Raw genomic sequence first — 26,032 nt, 5'->3', positions numbered from 1 at the left:
ACTTTAAAAAGTTAATATTTTAAAAAACTTTTATAAACTTTTTACAAAACAGTAGAAAGGAATTAGCAGCGTATTGCATATACACTTTTTCACAGAAAAGAATTTTAAAAAGATGTCGCGCAAAGTCGCAAGAGGAGAAGAGGTCCCAAGCTTTGTGGATGAGGACCTGAGGGCACTCTTAGACCAAGTGGAGATGAGGCGTGAGCGGCTGCTGGGGAATGTGAGGTCCAGGGCTCCCCACAAGATATGCATGATGGCATGGAAGGAGGTGGTAGAGACTCTCACCGCAACATCCACAGTCCACGGACAGCAGGTCAATGCAGGAAGTACAATGATCTGACCAGAGCAGACAACGTAAACATTCACTATTTTAAAAACTGCAGTCTGTGTACCTTCTTGCAGATGGTGAGCTCTTATTTGGTTTACTACTTGTTTGTTCAAGGCTGAAGCCAAAGGCAAGTAAGTTGTAGAAGTCAGTTACCATGGGAAACAGCCTTTCCAAAGTGACAAATTTCACACCTTTATTTCTGCTGGAGAGAGCAGATTTGAATGCATCCCTCGCTCAGTAAGCATAAAAAGAACTCTCCAGTAGGCAACCCATGTGATGGTCTCTCTCCTCTTTAATCTGTGCAGGGCAAGATGGCTCATAATGCATGGGAGCGGATAATGATGTGTGAGGGTACTCCCTTCCCGAGGGAGAATAGCCCCCATGAGGACAGGGGTCTGTAGATGCAAGGTTACAAGGGTGCAGCAACTGTGGCCCAAGCAGACGTTGGGGTCAATGTGGCGTGGCAAGATGAGTGTCACATCCTCATGCTTTGTCTCCTGGCCAAGAGGCACCAAAGGTTGAGACAGAAAGGAGGGGCATCTGAGATTTGTGAAATGCATGTGTTCCATGGGCTGCATGTTTAAAATCTCCTTTGCGGCTGCAGAGTGGGAAAAGAAAATTAAGGAGTGGGAGGATGCTTATACAGCATGTGAGCACTTGCATAGATCGCTTGAGGTGAATTGCCTCTTTCCATGTTGTGCATTGAATATGAAGATAAAATTTATGTGATGTGGCAAATGAACATGCTGCACCATTGTAACATTTTGTTCTTCCTTCCCACAGGTCCACAGCAACCTCAGGAGGCAAGGGTCGCAGAAGGCACTAAGGACTGTGACTGAGCGGGTGAAGGAGGAACAAGGAGTGGGGGGGGGGCTGCAGGAAGAAGAGGTTGCATGCCTGGGGTGGGGGGGGGGGGGGTGGGGGAGGGAACGGAAAGTGGCATCAGCACTCCTGTCCCCACGCTGCACCTTGAGGGTGCTGATGTGGGGGAGATGCTTGACTGTAACAAACTTCCCTACATCTCACCTGGGAGCCCACTCTCTCCAACTCCTGGATCCTCTTGCTCTGGGCGAAACACATGTGCCTCCCCTCTCACAGGCAGCCATTGTTAGACTCGAATTTTTGGAGCAAAACCAGACGGAGACGGAACTGCTGACCAAGTTAAAGTTTATTAGAAAACCTTGTGCACAAAGGGAGAGTGGCAAGCTTCCTCAAGCTCGTGACTACTCTCAAAGGAACGTCAGCACTACAAGCATGTTTATACCTTTCAATAAGCAACACCCACCTGCTGTGGAAGGTGGTACAGGTCTACGTAACTACAGTGGGTTTCATTAGGTGGTATAGCCTGCCACTCACTTGTCAGGGCTACCTTGGGTTGTCCCATGACATTAAACATCTCACATTCCTGAGGAGGACCCTTATGAATAAACACAAATCCCAGACATTGAAACTACACAAAGGGTCTTCAGAGTTCTGAGCAGCTGCTTCCTATCTGACTCCCTTTTGAGCTGGGGTAACCTTGGAGACATCCACCGCTCACCCTTAATCATCCGAAGTGAGCTAATTAGGATAAACAATGTCGGCTTCCGCTTTGGATAAACTTTCCCTAGTGTGTTCTGGAGATAAGCGAGGTGGTAGCCACAAATCCAACAAACCTGCCTTTGTCAGCTTTTACAGTGTGGGTTACAAGCTGCTCCCATAATGGTCAAGTATCCCATCATGTTTTGCTGCTACCTAAATGTGGCTAATCATTCTTTAATATATATATATATATATACATACATAATCAGGTAAGGTAAGGGGAGGCTGGAGGTTTTGGATTTCTGTTCACAAGCCTATTTTTCCAGCGCAACACCATGAAGCTGCTGCCATGGGGCTTGTGAGAGGGGATTTGCAGTCTGAGTCCGACCTGTCAGGGGGAATGAGGGACCACTGGGAGATGCATCCTGGTCCCCTGTAAGATGGGGTAGACATCAGGGCCAGCATGAGGTCAACTGGGAGGAGGACTACGGTGGTCCAGAAATGCGAAGCAAGTTGATTGAAAAGCATGACAGGTACCTGCAATCTTTTGGGTCCATGCACCAGGAGATAAGGCTCCTCAATCAAACTGTGGGGTAACTGTTGCCAGCTTGCTGCACGGGATGTTGACGTGTTCGTAGCAAGTACCACTGTGCTGCAGCTGATACCTGTATGCCCCCCCTGCAGCGGCAACCGTTACAGTGACAATTCAGGGCCATGAAGGACATGCTGATGACCAACACTAAGGCAGCAGGTGCCAGGACTACTTCCTTCCACCCCTCCAGGTTTAGTGCCAGACACACAGGCCTTGCAGGACCTGGCTGCTGAGGATGATCCTCCAGTGATGCAGCCAACAGCTGTCAGTAGTTGCAGCTCACCTGCTCCCCATGTCTCCTTGGAGCAGCATCAGGAACCCAACTCCCTGATCCCAACCAACAGGCCCTACGAAGAGGCCGTGCCCTTGGCACAAGAGTTTGTGCACGTAATGGGGCGAGGTGTAGGAGGGAATAGGGTGCCCCTCTCGCGCAGAGTCCACCTCCTCCCGCTCAGTCTCACTCACATGCCTGTGAGGCTTCTGGTCATGTAAATAATTTCACATTGCTATTGTTGTTGTGTTATTTATTGATAGTTATTTTTATTAATTACTCTTAATGCTATTGTTGTAGGAGGCATATTCCTGCTATCCGTATCCGAATGACTGAGCCACCAGCTGCTCTCTAGCCGGCCTACCCACGACAGCCGTGCCTTCCATGGCTCCTGCGCCATCCAGGTTTGGATCCTCTAGATCCACTGGGATCTCATCTGCCAGGTTATGGGTTAGTGCTTACTGCAGGGCAAAGTTGTGCAATGCCACCACAGTCCTCACCACTTTGCTAGGCAACTACTGCAAAACACCCCCTGACATATCCAGGCACCGGTAATGTGATTTCAGCACCCCTATTGTTCTCTCCCACTACTTGGCGTGTACACACGTGTGCACTGTTGTACCGCTCCTGTGCTGCATTATTGGTGATGCGGAAGGGTGTCATCAACCAAGGCTTCAGCGAGTATGCCTTATCCCCTAAAATCCATCCACTTCCTTGTCCCACCCTGGCGAATAAGTCATGTAAGTTCGAGTGTCGAAGGACGAAGGCATCATGAGCACTTCCCCGATGCTCTACATTAAGATTTATAATCTGCAGTGGGTTCCATCGATGGCCGCCTGCACTCTGGGGAAGCCAGCGATTCTGTGGAATGCGATGGACCTCTCTCCTTGCTGCACTGGGGACATATCAAAGCTGATGAAGTCAGATACCCTATGGAATATGGCATCTGTGACCTGTTGAAGGCAGGCCCTCATGTAGCCCTGGGCGATGTTACACATGTCACCAGTGCCTGCCTGAAATGAACCGGATGCATAAAAGTTGAAGGTTACCTTCATGGCCATCGACAAGGCCCTGTGGGAGGTAGACCATGGCTGCAGGTCATCTTTACACAAAGGTGGCCGATTGCCTCCTTGTTGAAGCACAGCCTTCTCATACAGAGCTCCTCTGATATCATCTCAAAAGACATCTGCCTGTAGACTCTCTGGGGGGGCCATAATAGTTCATCCTCGTCAGCTTCCGGCCATGGTGCCTCACCCTGCAGGCCTGTTCTCTGCACTCCTCTTCCAGGTTTTCGATTAACAGCAGAAACAGTGGAATTCCAAGTGGATAAGCCATTTTACTTCTTTCGCCCTCTTCTGAGTCTCACAAGAGCTTTGGGTCCTGGAAATTATCACCTTCAAGCAGTTGCAGGAATGTTGATGGCAGATGAATTTAACAAAAACAGATTCCAGAGACAGATTTAGGCTTCAGAGACTCTTACAAACAATTGCTGTATCTGCAGTAGAGATTTCCAGTGCTTGAATGCGTGGATCATAAATCACATCTTTGACAGGGTTATTGCGACATGAATTACCAGCCCTAAATGTCTGCGTCAAGATTATTTCACATTTATAGTGCAAATCCATCAATTTCATGTCAATGGAGAGCCTCATGGTGAGTTGAATAAGCAAATATTTTCAGTAACTTGGTGATTCAGCAATTTTTGAAATTTCAACTCAAAGTATGGTGAGTACATTGACTCAAGTGCACCAATCGGCATTCCCTGTTTTATGAAACAGAGGCAGAAGAAAAAAATTGATTGCCTGAAAATATAGCAATAATTTTCATTTTAGTTAAGTTCAAAAATATCAATATGGAGGAATGATGTGGCGATGCCGGTGATGGACTGGGGTTGACAATTTCTTGTCAACCCCAGTCCATCACTTGATTCTTCAGAATCAGTTTCTTTCTTGGACACACGAATCTCCATCAAAGACGGGCACCTCAGCACCTCACTCTACCGCAAGCCCACGGACAACCTCACGATGCTCCACTTTTCCAGCTTCCACCCTAACCACGTCAAAGAGGCCATCCCCTATGGACAGGCCCTGCGAATACACAGGGTCTGCTCAGACGAGGAGGAACGCGATGGACACCTACAGACGCTGAAAGACGCCCTAGTAAGAACGGGATATGACGCTCGACTCATCGATCGACAGTTCCGACGGGCCACAGCAAAAAATCGCATAGACCTCCTCAGGAGACTAACACGGGACGCAACTAACAGAGTACCCTTTGTCGTCCAGTACTTCCCCGGAGCGGAGAAACTACGCCATGTTCTCCGCAGCCTTCAACATGTCATCAATGACGACGAACACCTCGCTATGGCCATCCCCACACCTCCACTACTCGCCTTTAAACAGCCACCCAACCTCAAACAGACCATCGTTCGCAGCAAATTACCTAGCTTTCAAGAGAACAGCGTCCACGACACCACACAACCCTGCCGCGGTAACCTCTGCAAGACATGCCAGATCATCGACACAGATACCACCATCACACGAGAGGACACCACCCACCAGGTGCATGGTTCATACTCCTGTGACTCGGCCAACGTTGTCTACCTCATACGTTGCAGGAAAGGATGCCCCAGAGCATGGTACATTGGCGAGACCATGCAGACACTGCGACAACGGATGAACGGACACCGCGCAACAATCGCCAAACAGGAGGGTTCCCTCCCAGTCGGGGAACACTTCAGCAGTCAAGGACATTCAGCCACCGACCTTCGGGTAAGCATACTCCAAGACGGCCTTCGAGACACACGACTCAAAATCGTCGAGCAGAAATTGATTGCCAAGTTCCGCACCCATGAGGACGGCCTCAACCGGGATCTTGGGTTCATGTCACGCTACACGTTACCCCACCAGCGAACAAATGTTATCTGTTTTTAATATAACGGGTCAGTTGCTGTCTTTTCTATGTTTCTACCTCTCTATCTCTGTTTTTTTTTGTTTGTTGTTTTTTTGGTGATTTGTATATTCTGTGAGACCTGGCAGGTAACACCTGTCTGTCTGCACACTGATTGCCTTGGCAACGGGCAGTTGAAAAAACTGTCTGTACTCACCAAGCATTGTTCTGTGAATTATAAATGCGACTTCATTTCGAGGATTTCATTTCCACATCGTTCACCTGAGGAAGGAGGTAGCCTCCGAAAGCTTGTGAATTTAAAATAAAATTGCTGGACTATAACTTGGTGTTGTAAAATTGTTTACAATATGGAGGAATTGAAGAATTATTTTTTAAACAAAATATGGATTTCATTCATTTTCTTTTTTGTTGAGTGATTAAAAACAAGCTCAATTAATAAAAGCTACATGTTTTTAATGTTCTTTAAAATACAACCTGTGTAGGTCTATCTCCATATAGGGGAAGAGGAGTTTCTCTTTGATCTGGTCATCTCATCTCCTTTCATTTCCACCACAGAACCAACTTGGATCTTTTTGGTTGACATTGTTTTGTTTAGCTTCTGCAGAGAAAAAATAGCCATTAATGACAAATGAACCCATTTAGAGTTGTTTTTCTACTAACAGTAGCATACAAGGACGTGAATCTATGGGCTATTTCCTAAATGTAGGTGTTGTTCTAGCCTTGATCCTTGACAAATCAGGTCTCAAATTTCAACAGCTAAATTTCACAATAACGCCAAAGAATTTAGCAAGGTGGAACTGACACGCTGAACAGGTTTGTCGGATCTCATAAATCAGGTCACCTGAGCTCCAAAAACTGGCGTTACAACTTCACACCTTTCCACTTCATACTAAGTACGATGCATACACCCACTTTAATGCGGATCTGCCTCAGTCTGTGTCCCGTCACTTGTCAAACGTTCATCTGTCAGTGACTCTAGATGATCACGAGATTAATATTTACTAAAATCTATAAAGACCATTGGATGAGATCAGCATAGCAGGACCATGGCCAGCGCTATCAGGACTCTGATACATGCTACTCAAAATGAGCTGATTTTTGCAAAAATACGGCCTAACCCATTCATCATCCTCCTGTCAGGAATGTTTGACAAGTAATTTCTCCACAGCAAAACTTGGGATCTCAAGGTGCATTCCCCAAACGAAAGCTCCGTAAATAACGGCACAATTTGCGCCACCTTTTGACCCAACTCCCTCTTCGATCGCACCCAGAGTGAGAAAGGCGATGCTATCCGTCTGTTGAAACCGCCGCCCTCGAGCACTAACCGCCCGCCCGCCCTCGAGCACCAACCGCCCGCCCGCCCTCGAGCACCAACCGCCCTCCCTCGAGCACTAACTGCCCGCCCGCCCTCGATCACCAATCCGCCCTCCCTCGAGCACCAACTGCCCTCCCTCCCTCGATCACCAATCCGCCCTCCCTCGAGCAGCAACTGCCCTCCCTCCCTCCCTCCCTCGAGCACCAACCGCCCGCCCTCCCTCGAGCAGCAACCCGCCCTCCCTCGAGCAGCAACCCGCCCTCCCTCGAGCACCAACCGCCCGCCCGCCCTCCCTCGAGCACCAACCGCCCGCCCGCCCTCCCTCGAGCACCAACCGCCCGCCCTCCCTCGAGCACCAACCGCCCTCCCTCCCTCGAGCACCAACCGCCCTCCCTCGAGCACCAACCGCCCGCCCTCCCTCGAGCACCAACCCGCGCAGCCTTCCACTGGCTCCCGACTCAGAACGCTTCGCTGATTCGATGTGGTGCGTCCCAATTGGCCAAACCAACGCTACCCCGCCTTGCGTCCCGCTGATTGGACGGCGCGGATCACGTGACGCGCGAGGCTGCTCGGGTTGAGACACCGAGCTCGAGCTGTCACCGCAGTTGAATTGTGTAAACGGCGACTGCAGCAGCGATCAGCGAGAGCCCGCAATCCCCTTATTGACATTGACTTAAACAGGTGAGGAATTTTACACCAAGCTAGTGGGTCTTCTCACTCTTATTTTGGTGCCGTGTCGTTTGGAAATGATGTGACTTAAAGTAGGTCGAAACTTCTGGCGATGAATTGCTGTCTTTGTGCCAGATCTGCGGCTGTGCCAGGAGAGGAACTGCTGGTGATACCCAGAAGTGGCTTCCCTGTTTTCCTGATGATTCATGCGGGGATTTAAAATGTAACGACTCCTGTCATCTTCTGTGTTTTGACCTTGAGCTGTACTGCTTGTTGTTGTGATCGAGTTGCTTCCTCCCGTTCCCGGTTCGATCCCATTCAATGGATTGTAGGTGCGTTTCCCGGCACACCCAAAGGACGCACGTAGCATTGCAATGGGGGAATGACTCATTGGTGCAAAGTGCAAGATCTGTGAAAGAAGTGGCGACAGGCAAAAAGACGGTTGTATGGGGAATATTGTGATTAGCTCGAGAATAACCATTAATCTGGAATAATGTGTATCTTTAGGTCAGCGTGCTTTTTTTTTTGCATTTTTTGGTCGTTTGCCTGTCACTTGGCTGTTTAAAATCGACTGGACACAGTTCACGGCGTGGGAAATTGCAGTGGCAATGTCGGCTCTACTGCCCTTATCTTCATATTTCCTAATATCAACTGATGATCCAAACGATTTTTTTTTCATGTGATCATCTAGAGTCACTGACAGATGAACGTTTGACAAGTGACGGGACACAGACTGAGGCAGATCCGCATTAAAATCATTAAAGTGGGTGTATGCATCGTACTTAGTATGAAGTGGAAAGGTGTGAAGTTGTAACGCCAGTTTTTGGAGCTCAGGTGACCTGATTTATGAGATCCGACAAACCTGTTCAGCGTGTCAGTTCCACCTTGCTAAATTCTTTGGCGTTATTGTGAAATTTAGCTGTTGAAATTTGAGACCTGATTTGTCAAGGATCAAGGCTAGAACAACACCTACATTTAGGAAATAGCCCATAGATTCACGTCCTTGTATGCTACTGTTAGTAGAAAAACAACTCTAAATGGGTTCATTTGTCATTAATGGCTATTTTTTCTCTGCAGAAGCTAAACAAAACAATGTCAACCAAAAAGATCCAAGTTGGTTCTGTGGTGGAAATGAAAGGAGATGAGATGACCAGAGTTATATGGGAACTGATCAAAGAGAAACTCCTCTTCCCCTATATGGAGATAGACCTACACAGGTTGTAATTTAAAGAACATTAAAAACATGTAGCTTTTATTAATTGAGCTTGTTTTTAATGGCTCAACAAAAAAGAAAATGAATAAAATCCACATTTTGTTTAAAAAATAATTCTTCAATTCCTCCATATTGATATTTTTGAACTTAACTAAAATGAAAATTATTGCTATATTTTCAGGCAATCAATTTTTTTCTTCTGCCTCTGTCTCATAAAACAGGGAATGCTGATTGGTGCACTTGAGTTAATATACTCACCATACTTTGAGTTGAAATTTCAAAAATTGCTGAATCACCAAGTTACTGAAAATATTTACTTAGTGATGATTCAACTCCTTTTTATTGTATGGTTCAGCGATTACTCCAAACAAAATTAAATTAAAAGGAGTTAGTCAATAAATATCAAACTATGCCATGTTTACTTTTGAGTGTGTATTAAGTTGCCTTGCTGGGTTTCCAGAACTCTCCAAATATGTGCTAGATAACTTATAAAATACCAGACAGATGTACTTAAATAAAAGTTTTTTTCCTTAATTTTTGTCTCCTTACACTTTTGCTGAGGGTGATAAATACTGATGGGTTTGGTTTCCCAGGTAATAGTTGCCTCAAAGCTGTTGACAAGTATTTCTGTATGAGCCAAGCCAGATGGTATTTTCTGGAACTATTACAGTTGGGAGCATTACAGCTGAGCTTTTTTCCTATTCTCCACTGACATTCACACATGGCACACTTCCAGCAAGGGGTACTGGAAAGAAATCAGGAGTAGGTCATGACTGATGTGTTTCTTTCCCTAACTTGGCCACATTAAAGCAAATTGTAATGTCTGTATCTTCCCCCACCCACCCTGCACTATCCTGGTTTACATTTGGCTAACTCTATACAAACCAAGGCTCGAACATGGGTATATATAGCTCAGTACCACACCAATTGACCCAATAGGTGTGTCAATTTATTAACCGGTGAGTAGAAAGGTTTATAATTTCCCTATAAGCAAATGGCTCCCATTAATCAGTATAATTAACCTGTGCCTCGCAGGAATGTTTAGCTAATGTGTGCTAATGATTCTTTGCAGCTGCTTGACTTTTAAAACAAAAAATTTGATAATGACGATGCACTCTCACTTATTTTATGGACGTATTTGAAAAACTCTTTGGAAATCCAGAAAATAAAGTTGAAACAAAATAAAAAATGTTGTCTTTTAATTTTTTAAATTGAAATTTGTAACATTCACCATTTTGTAGATTATTGGTAATTAGAGTGTTGTGTAATTACTGTGTACGTTCGAGAGTTTGGGTTTAACCTGCTGTCTCTATGAACTGGATCGCCAATAGCCAGTGAAAATGAAAGAGGAGACTAACATTTATAAGGCTGGTCAGTTAGGCTGCTTGTTATAGATGGAATGAATTTAGAGACCTTAGTACGTGTATATTCAGCCTTGATTTCCCTCCCCCTCCCCCACCCCGGCTAAGGTAACAAACATACAGTTGAGCTATTTTTTGGATGTAAAACACAATCTAAATGAGTTCTTATGGTAGAAATTAATGGAAAGTGTTATTTTGCAAAATGTGCTTTTAACTTTTTAAGTGCTTATTGCCATAGTAAGGTAGAGAACAGATAAGGATTCTCTAATCTCAGAATTTGCCTTTGGGGGAAGAATTTGGAACTGGGTGAAAGTTGAAGCTGGAGATTTTATGCAACACAGTGCTGCCTTTTAATGCTGTAGGAATTGTGGTTAGATGAATCTCTGGAGATTTTGTTCTGTATCTCCTCTTGAAAAATGCTTGAGTTTTTTTTGAATGGGAAGAAGGAGGAATAGTGCTTTCTGTTGAAGTTGGTGCATATTATAATTTCTTCATTTTCAAAACTATGCAAGGGTTTGTTTGTGTTTGTCTTTACAACATTGAATTCACTATAAGTATAAATTCTTTCTCCTATTTTTTTTTAACCTCTTCCTATGCGTGATAGGAATGATATAATGATATAACAGTACTCTGTATCATACCTGTGATCGCTGACCAACATTGGCTCCCAGTCCAGCAATGCCTCGATTTTAAAATTCTCATTCTTGTTTTCAAATCCTTCCATGGCCTCGCCCCTTCCTATCTCTGTAGCCTCCTCCAGCCCTAGAGCCTTCCAAGCTCTCTGCCCTCCTCCAATTTTGGCCTCTTGTGCATCCCCCCGTTTTCATCGCTGCACCTTTGGCAGCCGTGCCTTCAGCTGCCTAGACCCTAAGCTCTGGAATTTCCTCCCTAAACCTCTCTGCTTCTGTACCTCTCTCCCCTCCTTTTTGACCAAACTTTTGGTCACCTGTACTAATATCTCCTTATGTGGCTCAGTGTCAAATTTTATTTTATATCGCTCCTGTGGAGTGCCTTGGGACGTTTTACTAAGTTAAAGGTGCTATATAAATGCACGTTGTTGTATAATAGAAAATTGAGCCTATTTGCACCCATCTTTTGCTTGCAGAAAAAACTATGGCCGAGAGTAATAGAGCATTAAGTTTTGTTACTATCTCTCTATTTTAATGTTTTCCTTGGTTTATTTTTGTAAGTGATTTTCATCCCACTGTTTTACCATTATTCTTTCAAGTAAAAGGAGGGGAAAGGTGAAGGGAGCAATTTTGATCCAAAATGCACCCTTCTGTTCTATCTCGTTTAGAATAAAGAATAAGATAATATCTGCTAGCTAATAGTTTTGTGGTTTGAGAACCTCTGGATCAACCTGCAGGCTGGTTTAAGCACCTTGAAAGGAATGGAGCCACTGCAACATAAATTGCCATAGTGACTCAGGGTGCAAGCAGAGACCTGAAATGGCCAGTCTCTGGGAGGGGGATAACTGATGTCTCATCAGATAAGAGATGCATTCTCCATTTTAAAAAAATAGTAGATGCGAGTACTTTGTTTGCAGTGAGTTAATATGTGTCTGATAGTGGAAAAAAAAGCTTTGTTCTTGATAGGAGAAAGCAAAGGAGGCATGATTGAAGTTGAATGAAGTGCAAGAGAGTGAGAGTAGCAGAAACTGCATTCATGGATTTACACAGTGAGTGTAAACTGGATGTTTAGAAGCAGCCTAATTGCAGACTAGCAGTAGCTCAGCTATTAAATTTCATACTTTTATGTGAAAAAGTATAAATGCATTCACATTTAATTACTGACTAACAAGATGGAAAGCCAAGTAATGGTAATTTTAAAATAATCAACTTGCACTAATAATTCCTGGTTTCAGGGTTTTTTTGCCATCCTGCTCTGCCCAAGAAGAGCTTAAATTGCCTGTTTCACATACAAAAAATTCTGGAAGCTTTCTGTGCTACAGAAAATATTTTTTTAGCAGTATAAACAAAATCAATGTTTATAATAAATCAATATTTTTATGCTGAAACCTGGGGCTTGGAGAAACAGCTTGAATGCGCCAGGAGACTTTGGAACGAACGGGATGACCTTTAATTTGTGGATACAAAATGAGACTGTTCCTTTAGATTTCCCTTTTAGTTTTAAGTTTTTGGATTAACTCACAGTCTGAACCAGAAACTCCAGTCACTTTTGAATAGACATAGGAGAAGTTCTCTTTCATGAATTCATAACAGTCCTGCATATAGCTTATTGGAGCAATGATACCATAACATTCTTTAATTAGGTGCACATTCAGAGGAGAAATACAGAATTTTTTTTTAGAAAATGCTAACATCAATATCAAATATGTTTCAAACTGATCTTGTTTAAGAATAGAATCTTGAATTAACTTTTTTTTAAATTTAAGTTATGACCTGGCAATTGAGCAGCGTGATACTACTAATGACCAGGTGACCATCGATGCCGCTGAAGCTATTAAAAAATATAATGTAGGAATAAAATGTGCCACCATTACCCCTGACGAGGGCAGAGTGGAGGAATTCAAGTTAAAGAAAATGTGGAAATCACCCAACGGGACCATCCGCAACATCCTTGGAGGCACAGTGTTTCGAGAAGCGATCATCTGTAAGAACATTCCTAGACTGGTATCTGGCTGGATCAAGCCAATCATCATTGGACGTCATGCATATGGTGACCAAGTAAGCTGAAATCACAGTATCCAAAAAGAAATTCCATATTTAAAAATTTGCAGAACAAAATACAGCCAAGTAATTTTTTAATAGTACTTTTAAGTCCCTTTCTAAAAGAATTTTGACCTAGAATGTTATTTTGAGAATCCTTGAAAAAGGTAAAATCTTTTAAGCTTGTTTTATAGGTTTTTAAGACCCTGTTGATCTTAACTGAATATATTTGAATTGTTACCTGATTTAGTGTTTTGAACAACATCGGTTGAAGGACATGCAGCAGTTGCTCCGAAGTTTCTGCCAATGCTTCACTGTAACCAGCTATTGAAAACAGACCAAACTTTTTGACCCTCCTCCTTTGTTTCCTTTTGTTGGCCCATCTTTAAAAGAATTACTTCAAGGAGCCATTCAACCTTCCAGTGGCCAGAAAACATGGTTGCCCCTGCTTCTAGTGGCAATATTTTATATAACCACAAAGCCAGAGTGTCAGCAAAAAATATCTTTTTAAGTAGGTCCTAGATCTTAGAGAGGCAGCAATGCTGTCTCATTTACTGTGCTGGAACTAAAGTCATGATTTACTGTCAATGATAGTGTAGTAAAGTATTTGGAGCTTCAGTTTGGTTGTAACAGTATTATATGGGTCACATTAATCTGCAAAACCTTTGATCCAAATGTTTTATTTCAAGTAAAGATGAGTACAAATATCTCTCCTGCACTGATATTAGCAAGTTGCTGTAACTAAGTGAACATTCAAATGTGAGTTTCCAGTCTCCAGTGTAAATAGGTCTGTTGCCAGTCCAATCATTTAAAATATTTTCTGATATATTGTCACTGATCTATCTTTTCTTTGGGATGTCCTGAGGTCACAAAAGGCACTATATAAATGCAAGTTTTCTTTTCTGCATGGGTTTTACTTTGCAGATTTGGTAATAAATTATAACCTAAATAGGAGATAGACCGGTTAATGCATATAATATGGATTTCATCCAAGATCAAACTTGACTATGTAAAATAACTGCAACCCTGCCTGTACTGAATAAAATAGAAGGAAAGTGTGGAGAGTTGGAGTACTCTCAATACGTGACATACTCATTTATTGATTGTGTGGATGAGGGGGGATCCTACCTGCCCATGGATACCTGCCTTTTTGATTCTCTTCTCATATGGAGCTGCTCTGATGACCTAGATTATGGGAGCATTCCATATATCTTCATTGACTAAGTTAAATCTCAGTACTTTGGACTGGCATGGATGTAAATCTGGAGGTGCCCAATTAAGAAAAACTCAACACTTGTATTTGCTTTTCCTGCCTTGGATGCCTCCAGATTGGCAACCGGGCCAGTCTGAAACACTGACTACTGGGTTAGGCAATGGAACCACTCCAAGGGGGTGATTTTAAACCCCAAGAGCGGGTGGGTTGGGAGCAGGTGGAAGTTGAAAATAGTTGTTTTTTTGGGTCACAACCGCAAAATTTTTGAACTTTGCATTCCCAGTGGGAATCCTGTACTTTTACGCGCCAACGTTAAACCCAGAAATAAAGCCGGGTTGCGGTCGCGACCCAAAAAACAACTATTTTCAACTCCCACCCGTTCCCAGCCCACCCGTTCTTGGGGTTTAAAATCACCCCCCAAGTGTCAGAGGGCAGCCAACATGATGGTTCTCAAAAGGAAGGAAAATTAAATTGTCTTTTTTATTATTTGTTCATGGGATGTGGGCATCGCTGGCAAGGCCAGCATTTATTGCCCATCCCTAATTGCCCTCGAGAAGGTGGTGATGAGCTGCCTTCTTGAACCGCTGCAGTCAGTGTGATGAAGGTTCTCCCACAGTGCTGTTACGTAGGGAGATCCAGGATTTTGACCCAGTGATGAAGGAATGGCGATATATTTCCAAGTCGGGATGGTGTGTGACTTGGAGGGGAACGTGCAGGTGGTGTTGTTCCCATATGCCTGCTGCCCTTGTCCTTCTAGGTGGTAGAGGTTGCGGGTTTGGGGGGTGCTGTTGAAGAAGCCTTGGCGAGTTGCTGCTGTGCATCCTGTAGATGGTACACACTGCAGCCATGGTGCGCCGGTGGTGAAGGGAGTGAATATTTAGGGTGGTGGATGGGGTGCCAATCAAGCGGGCTGCTTTGTCCTGGATGGTGTCGAGCTTCTTGAGTGTTGTTGGAGCTGCACTCATCCAGGCAAGTGGAGAGTATTCCATCACACTCCTGACTTGTGCCTTGTAGATGGTGGAAAGGCTTTGGGGAGTCTGGAGGTGAGTCACTCGCTGCAGAACACCCAGCCTCTGACCTGCTCTTGTAGCCACAGTATTTATGTGGCTGGTCCAGTTAAGTTTCTGGTCAATGGTGACCCTCAGGATGTTGATTGTGGGGGATTCGGCAATGGTAATGCTGTTGAATGTCAATGGGAGGTGGTTAGACTCTTGTTGGAGATGGTCATTGCCTGGCACTTGTCTGGCGCGAATGTTACTTGCCACTTATCAGCCCAAGCCTGGATGTTGTCCAGGTCTTGCTGCATGTGGGCACGGACTGCTTCATTATCTGATATAAAAAGGGTGATATGACATACATGGTAAAAAATATATTCCCATATTATATGAAAAGAGCAGAGGGGTGGTTTATACTGAAAGTACTCCTCTTTCCTCTGCCCGTCCTCACTTTCCATTGTGCTGTCCTTCATCTTTATCTTGTAAGTATGTGTGGCCATTGTATTGTAAAGTTATCAAGAAAATACTGTGTTTTGGATAATGTTTGAAAACAAGAGGTCACTTAATACTTAACACCTTTTGGATGATGCCTGTTAAGAGTAATTAACATCTGCTTTTGGAAGTCACTGGTAAACATTTTGCTCCCTTTATTTTACGGATATCTGGTCCTTAGCCCTTGTCCACATACAGGGACTAGGGATACCAGTGCAGAGACTGCACAATATGAAAATAAATTTATATAATTTATAATTTTTTGTAGAAGTACAAAGTGGCACCATTTAGTGGTTGCATTGAGATGCATGCAGAATTAATCTGCAAACAATGTTGCAAAGTCAAAGTCAGTAAACGTGTGATCCTAGTGTGCCCATAGAATTGTGAAACCAAATGTGAACTTTGCTTTGCAAAGCAGTTCTGTATATTATGCAATCAAATTGAAGGTGAAGAGGGTTAACTAATCCAGTGATTGATGTCACAGCTTTATATAGAGTGTGAATCCTAGTCTTTATACAAGCCTAATTTCAGCAGATCTTACACATAAACTAAAAGTTGTACAATAATTTAAATTAAATATTAGTTGGTCTCCCATGTATACTTATAGAAGAAAAAATACTCACCCTTAAACTGCTTCTTTCCCTGTAATTTTCTGTTTCCTTGCTTTCCCCCATACTTTGCATCACTCTCTCTTTTCTCCCTGCTTCCTTATTTCTCTATCACACCCTTTTTCCTTTTACTTGCTCAGTTTCTGTCTTCCCACATATTTTTACTTAGCTCATCTCTTTCCTCTTTCTCACTACGTAATTTACATTCTCTGAGTTCAGGCTTTAGGTCGTGGTGTCACTTGTGCATATATCAGCCATGTGCACGTCATTGAAGGGCATAATGCAGCATGCATGTGAGAAGACCTGAAAAAAACAGTACTGAGTGGCACAGAAGTCACACAATCATGGAGCAGTAAAAGTACTGGGGGAGATGCCCCAGCTGGACAGATTCAGGATTGGAGCAGAAAGCAAGCCTAATCTCCATCTTCCAATCTTTACTTACTAGCAGCTAGTAGGTAAAGACAGGAGGAAGGAGATTGGGTAGTAAGGTTTAAAAGGAGGCGACAATGTCAACTTTTTAGTCACCTGTCATATCTCCTTCTTTGGCTTGGTGTCAATTTTCATCTTATTACGCTCCTGTGAAGCATCTTGGGATGTTTTCCTACATTAAAGCGCTATACAAATGCAAGTTGTTGTTCTTGTTTTCATTGTGATTAATAGTTGAAAAGGCTGATAGGAAGGAAGGAAGGTTAAGGTTAGTATACTGGACTCATTTTAGAAACAATGTATTCTAGAAGAGACCAAATAGGTTGAAAGGTTATTTTTCATCCAAACCTATCTTGTGGTACAAAGATAACATTTTTGGCCTGTGTAGACATTCATGAATTTGAGAAACACCTGGCTGATCAGTTCCACTGGGTCAGTCAAATATACCTTTCCAAAGGCAGCCTATGTTAATTTAAACAATACTATAGACTATGGATAAGCATTTCTATCATAGCATGATTTCTTTCTGAGAGAAATGCTTACTAAGAAATGCCACAGAGAGAAAGGAGATCAGAAAGAAGGCCGAACTGTGCTGATGTGCCAGCACACAACAGCCTGTATGATAGAGTGCTAGGATGTGGGTTCACGTAAATCTCATAGTAACTAATTTCTATCATGTTGGTTGGGGAATGGCCAGTGGAGATGCACAAAAGATAATAAATATATGGAATATATTACTAGAGCAGGGCATTGATGCAAATAGTACAAATAGATTGAAGAAACTACTAGATACATTTCTGGAGAACAGGGGATTAAGTGATTTGATCAGAAGGTGGAGTTGAAAATTCTTCACATGTTGAGATCATGATATATTAAGAAAGGTAAATTTCTCCACAATATTGTCCATGAATCAATAGAATAACTAAAAAGAGATATTAGCTGAATATTTTCAACTTTTATTGAGTGGAGCTGGGTGCACAACATAATAGTCAATTTTCTAAACAGAATTGACATGGTCTTTTCAGGGCTGAAAATCATACATTACTTTTTGCGCACTGAACAATTCTATCCCTATCCACCTGTAATCATGAGGTCACTGGCTATCTTTCAGTTGGAGAGTTATTGTAGCTGGCATCAGCAAAGAAAATATGCTTTTTGATGTCAAAAATTGGATCACCAATGAAGATTAGAAACCATTTAAAACAGCTTTCAAAATATTAATGCTATGCACAATTGAATTAGGATCATAAATGTTGATTTGAATTAGTGATGTTTTTATTCTCTTTTTTGTTACTCCTGGTAATTTGCAATCCTGATATTAGACTTGGGATCAGTTTTTCCACGGCAGACATATATTTACATTAAATTAACAAAGTGCACGCGTGAACGTTAAATGATGACAGAATCAGCCTCAGCTGTGATTGCCCCTGTAATTGAAAAGACTGTTGACACTCATTGTCAAAGCTCAGGCATAAATAATAGCCACATGGGTGAGATCCCAGATGATAACTGACACCATGGAACTGTATTCCAACAAGAAGTTAATGCCTTCAGCAGGGAGAAAATGAAACAGAAAAAGAGCAAATAAAAACATAATGCCATTTTGACTGTAACATTACTACTTGTAAAGTGCTTATATAATTGTTTATTTTCTATCTGGATTTTGGCTGATGAACTTTAGTTCCAGTAGTACAAGAATGCTAAATTTAAACCTCCCACTGAATGTGGTTTGCAGAATATTAAGTGTAAACATTTATCTTTTTGGTTCAAATTTAGTAACAAATATTATACTTTTTGTCCACAGTACAGAGCTACAGATTTTGTTGTGCCTGGTCCTGGAACAGTTGAAATCAAATACACACCTGATAATGGTGGTGAGCCTGTCACCTATGCTGTTCATAACTTTACAGGTAAAGTTTGCATGATTTGCAGATGCATGCGTTATGAAATTAGTATGTTTACATGTTCTGAACTATGCATGGTAAGTGATGCTTTAAGTTGACTAGACTATGTTAGACCTCAAGTTTGTTAATGCTTAGCTGGCCAATAACAGAGACATATTCAGTAACACTTTTATATGTTTGCATCAAACAGCTTACACTGGCAGCACCATTGCCTGTGTGCTGTGTTGTGCTTTCTTTAAATTTTGGAAGAACCCCCCTCACCCCACATTGTATAGAGACAGGGGTAACCTGGTTACGCATATTAATTACTGGCATGGATCTACTGGCTGTATCGGCTAGACTTAGAAAGGTATAGGAGAGTTTCAATTCACACTCCTTTTTAGGGTAGGTTAGGATCTATATAGCAAGCAAGAAAAAAATGATTGCATACAAATTGAGAAGAGCTCATGATTATAAGCTAGGTTTATAGTTAGGTCACCAGTGTTCTGGAGGAATGGAAGGAAAATTCAACACTGGTACATGAATATAAGTTGGGTTCATTTTTACACTTGCAAACAGGATAGGAGTGGGAAGAGGATCTAGGAATCAAAGAGTGCTTTTGATAATAGGTGTTAAGATTTAAAAGCAATTGGAGTACATTATGACAAACACAAAATGCTACTTTTGGTATATGTAGTTATGTGGCTTGGTAACCAATGTCACAGTACTTGCTTTCTGTTACAGATGGCGGAGGAGTTGCTTTGGGAATGTACAACACTGACTCCTCTATTAGGGACTTTGCTCATAGCTCCTTCCAGCAAGCTCTTGCTAAAGGTTGGCCGTTATACATGAGCACAAAGAATACCATACTAAAGAGATATGATGGAAGATTCAAGGACATATTCCAGGAAATCTATGAAAAGTAACTTTTTTAAAATAACCATTTCAAAAATGTTGTTTTTCTTTCCCTCCCTCCCCCACTCACTTCTCTCCCACTTCATTACTTTATGTTCCTGCAAGAAACTTTGCTGTTGGAAACTCCTTCAGTTGCAAGAGGATGGGCTCTTTGGGCTGAGGATTACTCGCTCATGTCATTCCTTGATTAGTGAACAAGAGATGTGATCACTATGGCATTGAGCCATAAGGATGTCTGTGGACCAGACTGGCTAGCCCTACCAACTGAAGGAAGAAACGCAGTGGCAGGAGACAATAGTTGGGAACCTAAAAAGAGGAGGGCAGTGTAAATTTAAACATTTGGAAAGCTTGACTTTATGGTACAATTGTTGAGGTAAGAAGAAAGGCTAATGATATGTCTTTGTTTTAGACCATGAAATATTGTTCTGTAACTAAAGAATTCCTTTCTCTTGCAGACAATACAAAGCACAATTTGAAGCCAAAGGAATCTGGTATGAGCACAGACTAATTGATGACATGGTAGCTCAAGCACTAAAATCTGAGGGAGGCTTCATCTGGGCCTGTAAGAACTATGATGGTGATGTGCAGTCCGATTCTATTGCCCAAGGTAATTTTGCCAGTAGCAGCTATATTTATCTATATGTTAGGCTCTGCTTGATAATGTGTAGTAAACAGCTAATTCTGATAATGGATTTATAGATTATATTGTACAGTTTGACCTGACATTTCTGCATCAGAATAAGTTGAAAATACTTTGCAAATTCAGAAATGTTCTTACAATACCAGATTGCCCAGCAGATGATGAAGAAATGGCTCGTCAAATTTGCCAAAAAATTCAAGAATTATTGAGAGAAGATTGCCTCTAGTTCTGTCAAATAGGGACACTGAGTAGAGATTAAGAAAATTAGAAACTGTTACTCCAGTCTATTTTTTTAAGCTAACTACTCCTGTACTGAAATATGATTCCTTTATTTTGATTGTGTTTTAAAGAAAACATTTTTCTAATTGTGTGCAGGATATGGCTCACTGGGAATGATGACAAGTGTATTGCTTTGTCCTGATGGCAAGACAGTGGAAGCTGAGGCTGCCCATGGAACTGTGACACGTCATTACCGTATGCACCAGCAGGGCAAGGAAACCTCAACCAATCCAATTGGTAAAATTCTTTTGCTTTGCCTCCCTTATACAAATTTAATTATAAGTAAACGCCAGTCTGTTTATTTGATGTACGATAGTGCATTGTGTTACAAGGCAGCCCCAAGGTATTGCCTTGGAACATATTCCAGATTACATTACTTGATATTAGTCCTTGATAGAAACCCACAATTCCCATTCTGCAAGTAGTATAGTTTATTTGATAAGAAGTAAGTTTTCATCATGGAAGAGATAATAGGAGTCACGGCAATAATTCCAAATCATTTCTATTTTATGAAAGGCAGGTTATGCAGATTTGGGTAATGTGGTGTATATTTGATATTTAGGGGGTAAATTTCCCACTCCCACTCATCCACTGTAACTTGGGCAGAAGAGCTGTGGAAACCCTGGGATACAATGTAAATATTTTACCGGAGTTTCTGTAGCTCATCCACCGAAATTGTAGCAGACGAGTGGGGAGAAGCGTCGCGGAAATTCATCCCCTTAAACTTTCAGAAAGCAAATCGTAGAGTCTCATAAGATTTGGAACTAAAAGATTATGAAGACAACAACATCAACTTGCATTTATATAACACCTTTTAATGTAGTAAAACATCCTAAGGCGCTTTCACCGGAGCGTTATCAAACACAATTTGACACTGAGTCACATAGGAGATGTTAGAACAGGTGACTAAAAGCTTGGTCAAAGAGGTAGGTATTAAGGAACATCTTAAAGGAAGATGGAGAGGCTTAGGGAGGGAATTCCAGAACTTAGGGCCTAGGCAGCTGAAAGACACAGTAGACTGGGTAATAAATTGGTTATATAACAGGAAACAAAGGGTAATGATTGGTAGTTTTATTTTTATTTGTTTTCAGGATGTGGACAATGCTGGCAAGGCAGCATTTATTGTCCATCACAGTTGCCCTGAGGGTATGAATAGTTAACCACATAGTGTGGGACTGGAGTCATGTGTAGACCAGACCAGGTAGAGATGGTAGGTTCCCTTCTTTGAAGGGCATTAGTGAACTAGATGAGTCTCTACAACAATCCAGCAGCTTTCATGGTTATTTTGTTTTCCTGGTGCTAGACTACAAATTACCAAATTTATTGAATCCACAACTTGCCCTGGTAGGATTTGAACTCAGGATATCTGGGTTGCTGGTCCTTTTACCATAACCACTACACTGGGGATAGGTGTGGCCAGCAGAATGCTCCAGGATCTTGTTCTCAAATTAATGATAGTCAAATTAATGAGTATTTAAGTTTGTGGGCGATACCATGTCTTGTGTGAAGCTCAATGTTTAGAAAAAAGCATAAAATTCATCAGTTAATAACCAGATAGGTGAATTGTAAATTGTAAATTTTAAGAAATGTAAGGTAATATAGAACTGTTCAAGTTTAGAACCATTGACATTTACGTCACACGAGGCCATTTGTGTCTGTCATCTTTGTTAGAGTAATCCAAAACTGATCCCACTGCCCTCCTCTCTCCTCTCAGTCCTGTATCTTCCTCTGATTCAAATCTGTATCTACTTTCCCATAGAAGTGGCAATGGTCGCTGCCTTAACCATTTTCTGCTTAAACAAAGCAGTCCACACTCTACCAACCCGCTAAAGAAATTTCTCCTACCCCTTCACACTTTTAATGCCAACTTTAAATTGATGACTCCTTGTAACTGACTCCCCAAGAAATGTTTTTTCTCGAATCACTATCAAAGCCCTTTATAATTTTATAAATAATATATTGCCATATCCTTGCCACTTCTCAGATCTCTGCCCACTTCCTAGTCTCCCTTACAACCCACATTGTCTTCCTCTAACTGAACTATCCTCGCCCTTTACTTTCCACAGCTTCTTCACAAATTCCTTACTACCTGAGCTGAGTTTCAAACCCCCTATCCTATCCTTTATCAAGACTGCTTACTTCCATCTCCACAATGTCTTCTGCCTGTGCTACTAATTCACTCACTGCCACTAAAACCTTTATCTGTACTTTTGACACCTGCCAGACTTGATTTCACAGTCTTCCTTGCTAGTCCCCCATCCTCCCAATGCATTCAAAATTCATCTGCCTGTATACTGTCCTGCACTGCAGTAAGCCCTGCTCGCCCATCACCCCTGTCCGGACTAAGCCCTGCTTGCCTATCCATGCTGAATTATTCTGGTTACCTGTTCCTAAAGGTTTGAATTTAAACTTCTTGCTCTCATCTTCAATCCCCTCCATGGTCTCATGTACTTTATCTTTGCAACTTTCTCCAACCTTATGCCCCTCGCTTCAACCATCAATGATGGTAGAGCCTTCAGTTGCTTTAGCCTTATTATCTGGAACTCTCTCCTTAAAATCATCAGCTTCTTTATTTCTCTCCTGCCTTTAAAAGCCACGTTCAAACCTGTCTTTCCACTGAACTTTTGGTCACCTTTCCTAACTCTTCCACCGTAGCTCAGCAGCCGTTCCTTTTTTATTTTTCCTTCTGTAAACCGTGAAACACCAGAGGATGTTTTTCAGTATTTAAGATGTTATAATAATGGTGCAATAAATACAATCTATTGAAGCATAAGTTTGGTTAAAAGGACTTTTCTTGCCCTTTTGTACATAATGTTTTAATGAAAGTCTCTTCACCTCCCATTGTTTAAAGCCTCCATCTTTGCTTGGACTCGAGGACTAGCCCATCGAGCAAAGCTGGATGACAACTCTGCGCTGCAGAACTTCTGTACCTTGTTAGAAGAAGTTTGTGTGGAAACTATTGAGTCTGGTTTCATGACTAAAGATTTGGCTGCATGTATCAAAGGTCTACCAAAGTAAGTATAAACACTACTTGGGGCGAACATTCTCATTCAGTTTAAGGAATGCTGAGTTTTTCTTGTAAATCTATTACTCACTTATTTTCCTGGTGTGACAAAATCTATTTTGGATTGTTAATTAACTTTCCTGCCAGTCACAGTGCACACATAGTTAATATTAAGCACTGTGTACCAATTCATAAATCAGCAGAGAATATACTTTATGGTCTGATCTGCTGATGGTATCAATATGCACTTCTAACTTGTTCCTACTGGGACAAAAGGCAATTAAATATATTAACGTCTGTTCAGTTCAGAGCCATAAACCATATTCTGTCCCAAGTTTCCTTGATAGTTGATTAGACAAGTGTTAAGTTCCTGCAATCACAGGTTAAGCAAAGTGGTTCAAACAAATTAATGGGTATCTTGGAAACAAGCCACTCCATTCAATTAATACATTCTATATAAATTGACATCCTGGGTATCTTTTTAAAAGTAAAAAATTTGATTGGTAAAGATACCTGTGTCGGAGACTTTAATCAGATGTGAAGCAGGTCGGCCATGACCCTTGGTGAATAATTCTGTGCCAAAGACCTGCAGGTTGTAGGTCTAGTTTTGGCTGCCTACATTCAGCTCACTAGCCAGTCTTGAAGCCACTAAGGTTTGACTCTAGTCAGAGGACTCTGGTTAAGACTCTTATGGTAGTGGGTACCATGTAAGAAATAAAGGATTGAAAGGATTTTGACCTTAAGGAGATTAGTTACTGTAAATACATTTGTATTGAGTACTGTTCTTTTACTTGTTTTATTTTCAATAAATTTGTCTGGTGGTTTATTGCCTGAATCACAGTCCAATATTATTCTTCTTCCTCTTCAACTTCAATAGGAAGAATATATATCTCCTGTAAACTGGAGTATAGTTATAAGGGTTTTTTCTTTGACTCCTAGGCATAGCTACATTTACCTAGATATTGGACAGGTAAAGGCACTCTGGTTCATAGGGAACTCGAGGTCCACGAGTGATCAGTTACACTGAACCCAAGAAAATACCTAGGATAAAAACTTAACACTTGGTAACCATAAGTTGGAAATGTATAATACCATCTTAATTCATAAATAAGTATCCTCCCCTCATCTAAAATTTTAACTCCCTATACATTGTTCTGTCAAAATTCTTTATCACTGGTTTAAAGTGCACTTGAAAATTTTGTATAAGTACTAAAATAGCATCAATGGAAATGTATTGTAGGCAAATGTGAATTAGAAAGAGATCAAGCTTTTATAAAGGGGTCAAACTGGCTTCTTAATAAATACTTAGTTTTTGTGAGCATTTCTTATTACAAGTTTAATTCTTGATTGAAATTCACTAATTTTGTTTTGTTTTTGAAGAGTGCAACGCTCTGACTATCTCAACACCTTTGAATTCATGGACAAGCTTGCAGAAAATCTAAAACTGAAGCATGTGTCATCACATAAGCTTTAAAACTGTCTAAGTATGCAATGTAGACGGTACACTACATTATTAAACATGGTCTCTTTAATATACTGAATACTAGAATGTCTAAAAAAAACTTTAACTCAATCTAGCTTTTATATTGATAGCCATAATCTGAATATTAAATTTGCATTGAGGGCGTCACTGTATTTAGCAGGTAATAAAACTTGGAACACTCATTGTTACATACTATTTTTGAGCAGTTGGAAAAGTTGCTGCTGGTTTTGATCATGACTTTTTAACTGATGCATTTTCTGAGACTACTTAGTATTCATTGCTAAATAATCAAGTGTAATGTTTACAATATGACACTTCCATTACTTTTGAAATGGTGGCATGTATATACCCCAATACAACCAGTCAGAAGACACCATTTAATAATACTCTTAATGGCTACACACAACTTGTAGAAATCTGAATTGTTTTCAGGTATTAATGAATGTAATGTCTTTTTTCAGTCCATGTTCATCATATGTACTGCAGTTTTTAAGACTTAAAGGGGAGGAAAGACTGAGGGGAATGCTCTTTGTTCAAAGCATTCTCCTGTTTTAGAATATTAGCCTTAGGAGAAAACAATTTTCTTACCAGTGTTGAGGCCATTGGTTGCTATGCCACTCTAGTGATATCAGAAGGGATTTAGCTCCAAAAGAACCAGTGAAGACTGACTGCTACTCTGACAAACCCTGCTAACAAATAAAAATGATAAGTTCCCAGCCAGTTGCTTAGTTTCCTAGGATCAGGAAGTTCTGGGCAAGTTTTTAAGTCCACAGGTGGCACTTTTGGCTATGGGGTGCTCCTTTTGCTGTAACCTAAGTGGCTTAAAAAAGGTCTTCATGATGATGATTTTTGCCTGGAATTTCTGCAGGGATTCTCCCACTCTTCTGCCATAACATCGGTAGGGAAACCCATGGAAATTCTAGCCCTAAATTTTTAAGTCAGTTAAAATTCTCTCGAGGCTAATGTTTCTTGTATAAAATGAAGGAGTATTTTGAACGAAGGATAAACTTTTTGTCCCCATTAGGCTTTGATGACTTCAGGTCTATTTTCACATTTGTAAAATAATTGTCAATAATTGTTCTTGTAAACCTGCTAAAGATAATTTACTAATGTTAATGTATAATTGTTCATGAGAACATTGTTACTCAAATAAAATTTACTTTAAAACATTTTCCTCCTGAGAGAATTTGTGTTTTACCTCTTACAAAATAAAGCTACCACTTGAAGACCCTACAAAGGAGATAC

The 26,032-nt window shown here is 41.4% G+C and overlaps 1 protein-coding gene and 1 long non-coding RNA gene across 4 annotated transcripts; one reads left to right on the top strand and one right to left on the bottom strand.

Annotated features, from left to right (window-relative positions):
- Nucleotides 1-1,445: 1,445 nt before the first annotated feature.
- On the bottom strand, nucleotides 1,446-7,947 carry LOC137323871 (uncharacterized). Of its 2 annotated transcripts, XR_010963459.1 has the most exons (4): nucleotides 7,656-7,947; nucleotides 6,097-6,220; nucleotides 5,819-5,909; nucleotides 1,446-4,474 (listed from the first exon to the last, which is right to left on the bottom strand). It is a non-coding gene; the product is annotated as an uncharacterized lncRNA (long non-coding RNA). The 2 variants fall into 2 exon arrangements; XR_010963458.1 differs by having other exon boundaries at nucleotides 5,819-6,220.
- Nucleotides 7,486-25,956, top strand: idh1 (isocitrate dehydrogenase (NADP(+)) 1). Of its 2 annotated transcripts, XM_067987887.1 has the most exons (9): nucleotides 7,486-7,618; nucleotides 8,684-8,823; nucleotides 12,576-12,867; nucleotides 18,388-18,493; nucleotides 19,211-19,388; nucleotides 19,837-19,988; nucleotides 20,397-20,537; nucleotides 23,152-23,314; nucleotides 24,685-25,956. In XM_067987887.1, exons 2-9 carry the CDS (start codon nucleotides 8,699-8,701, stop codon nucleotides 24,776-24,778), a joined length of 1,251 nt encoding a protein of 416 aa, XP_067843988.1. In that variant the 5' UTR covers nucleotides 7,486-7,618; nucleotides 8,684-8,698; the 3' UTR covers nucleotides 24,779-25,956. The 2 variants fall into 2 exon arrangements, with proteins under 2 accessions (XP_067843988.1, XP_067843989.1); XM_067987888.1 differs by lacking the exon at nucleotides 8,684-8,823 and having other exon boundaries at nucleotides 7,502-7,618.
- Nucleotides 25,957-26,032: the final 76 nt, after the last annotated feature.

The sequence above is a fragment of the Heptranchias perlo genome, chromosome 7, assembly GCF_035084215.1.
Source record: "Heptranchias perlo isolate sHepPer1 chromosome 7, sHepPer1.hap1, whole genome shotgun sequence".
NCBI lineage: Eukaryota > Metazoa > Chordata > Chondrichthyes > Hexanchiformes > Hexanchidae > Heptranchias > Heptranchias perlo.
The sequence above is the reverse complement of the archived record's forward strand: the minus strand, read 5'-3'. Positions and strand labels throughout refer to the sequence as shown.

Bases quoted from the DNA above. Each gene is read 5' to 3' on its own strand.
- idh1 (XM_067987887.1), top strand. From the start codon at position 8,699: ATGTCAACCAAAAAGATCCAAGTTGGTTCTGTGGTGGAAATGAAAGGA. The intron at 18,494-19,210 runs GTAAAGTTTGCA...TTTCTGTTACAG, and splicing joins TGCTGTTCATAACTTTACAG to ATGGCGGAGGAGTTGCTTTG. The intron at 23,315-24,684 runs GTAAGTATAAAC...TTGTTTTTGAAG, and splicing joins TGTATCAAAGGTCTACCAAA to AGTGCAACGCTCTGACTATC.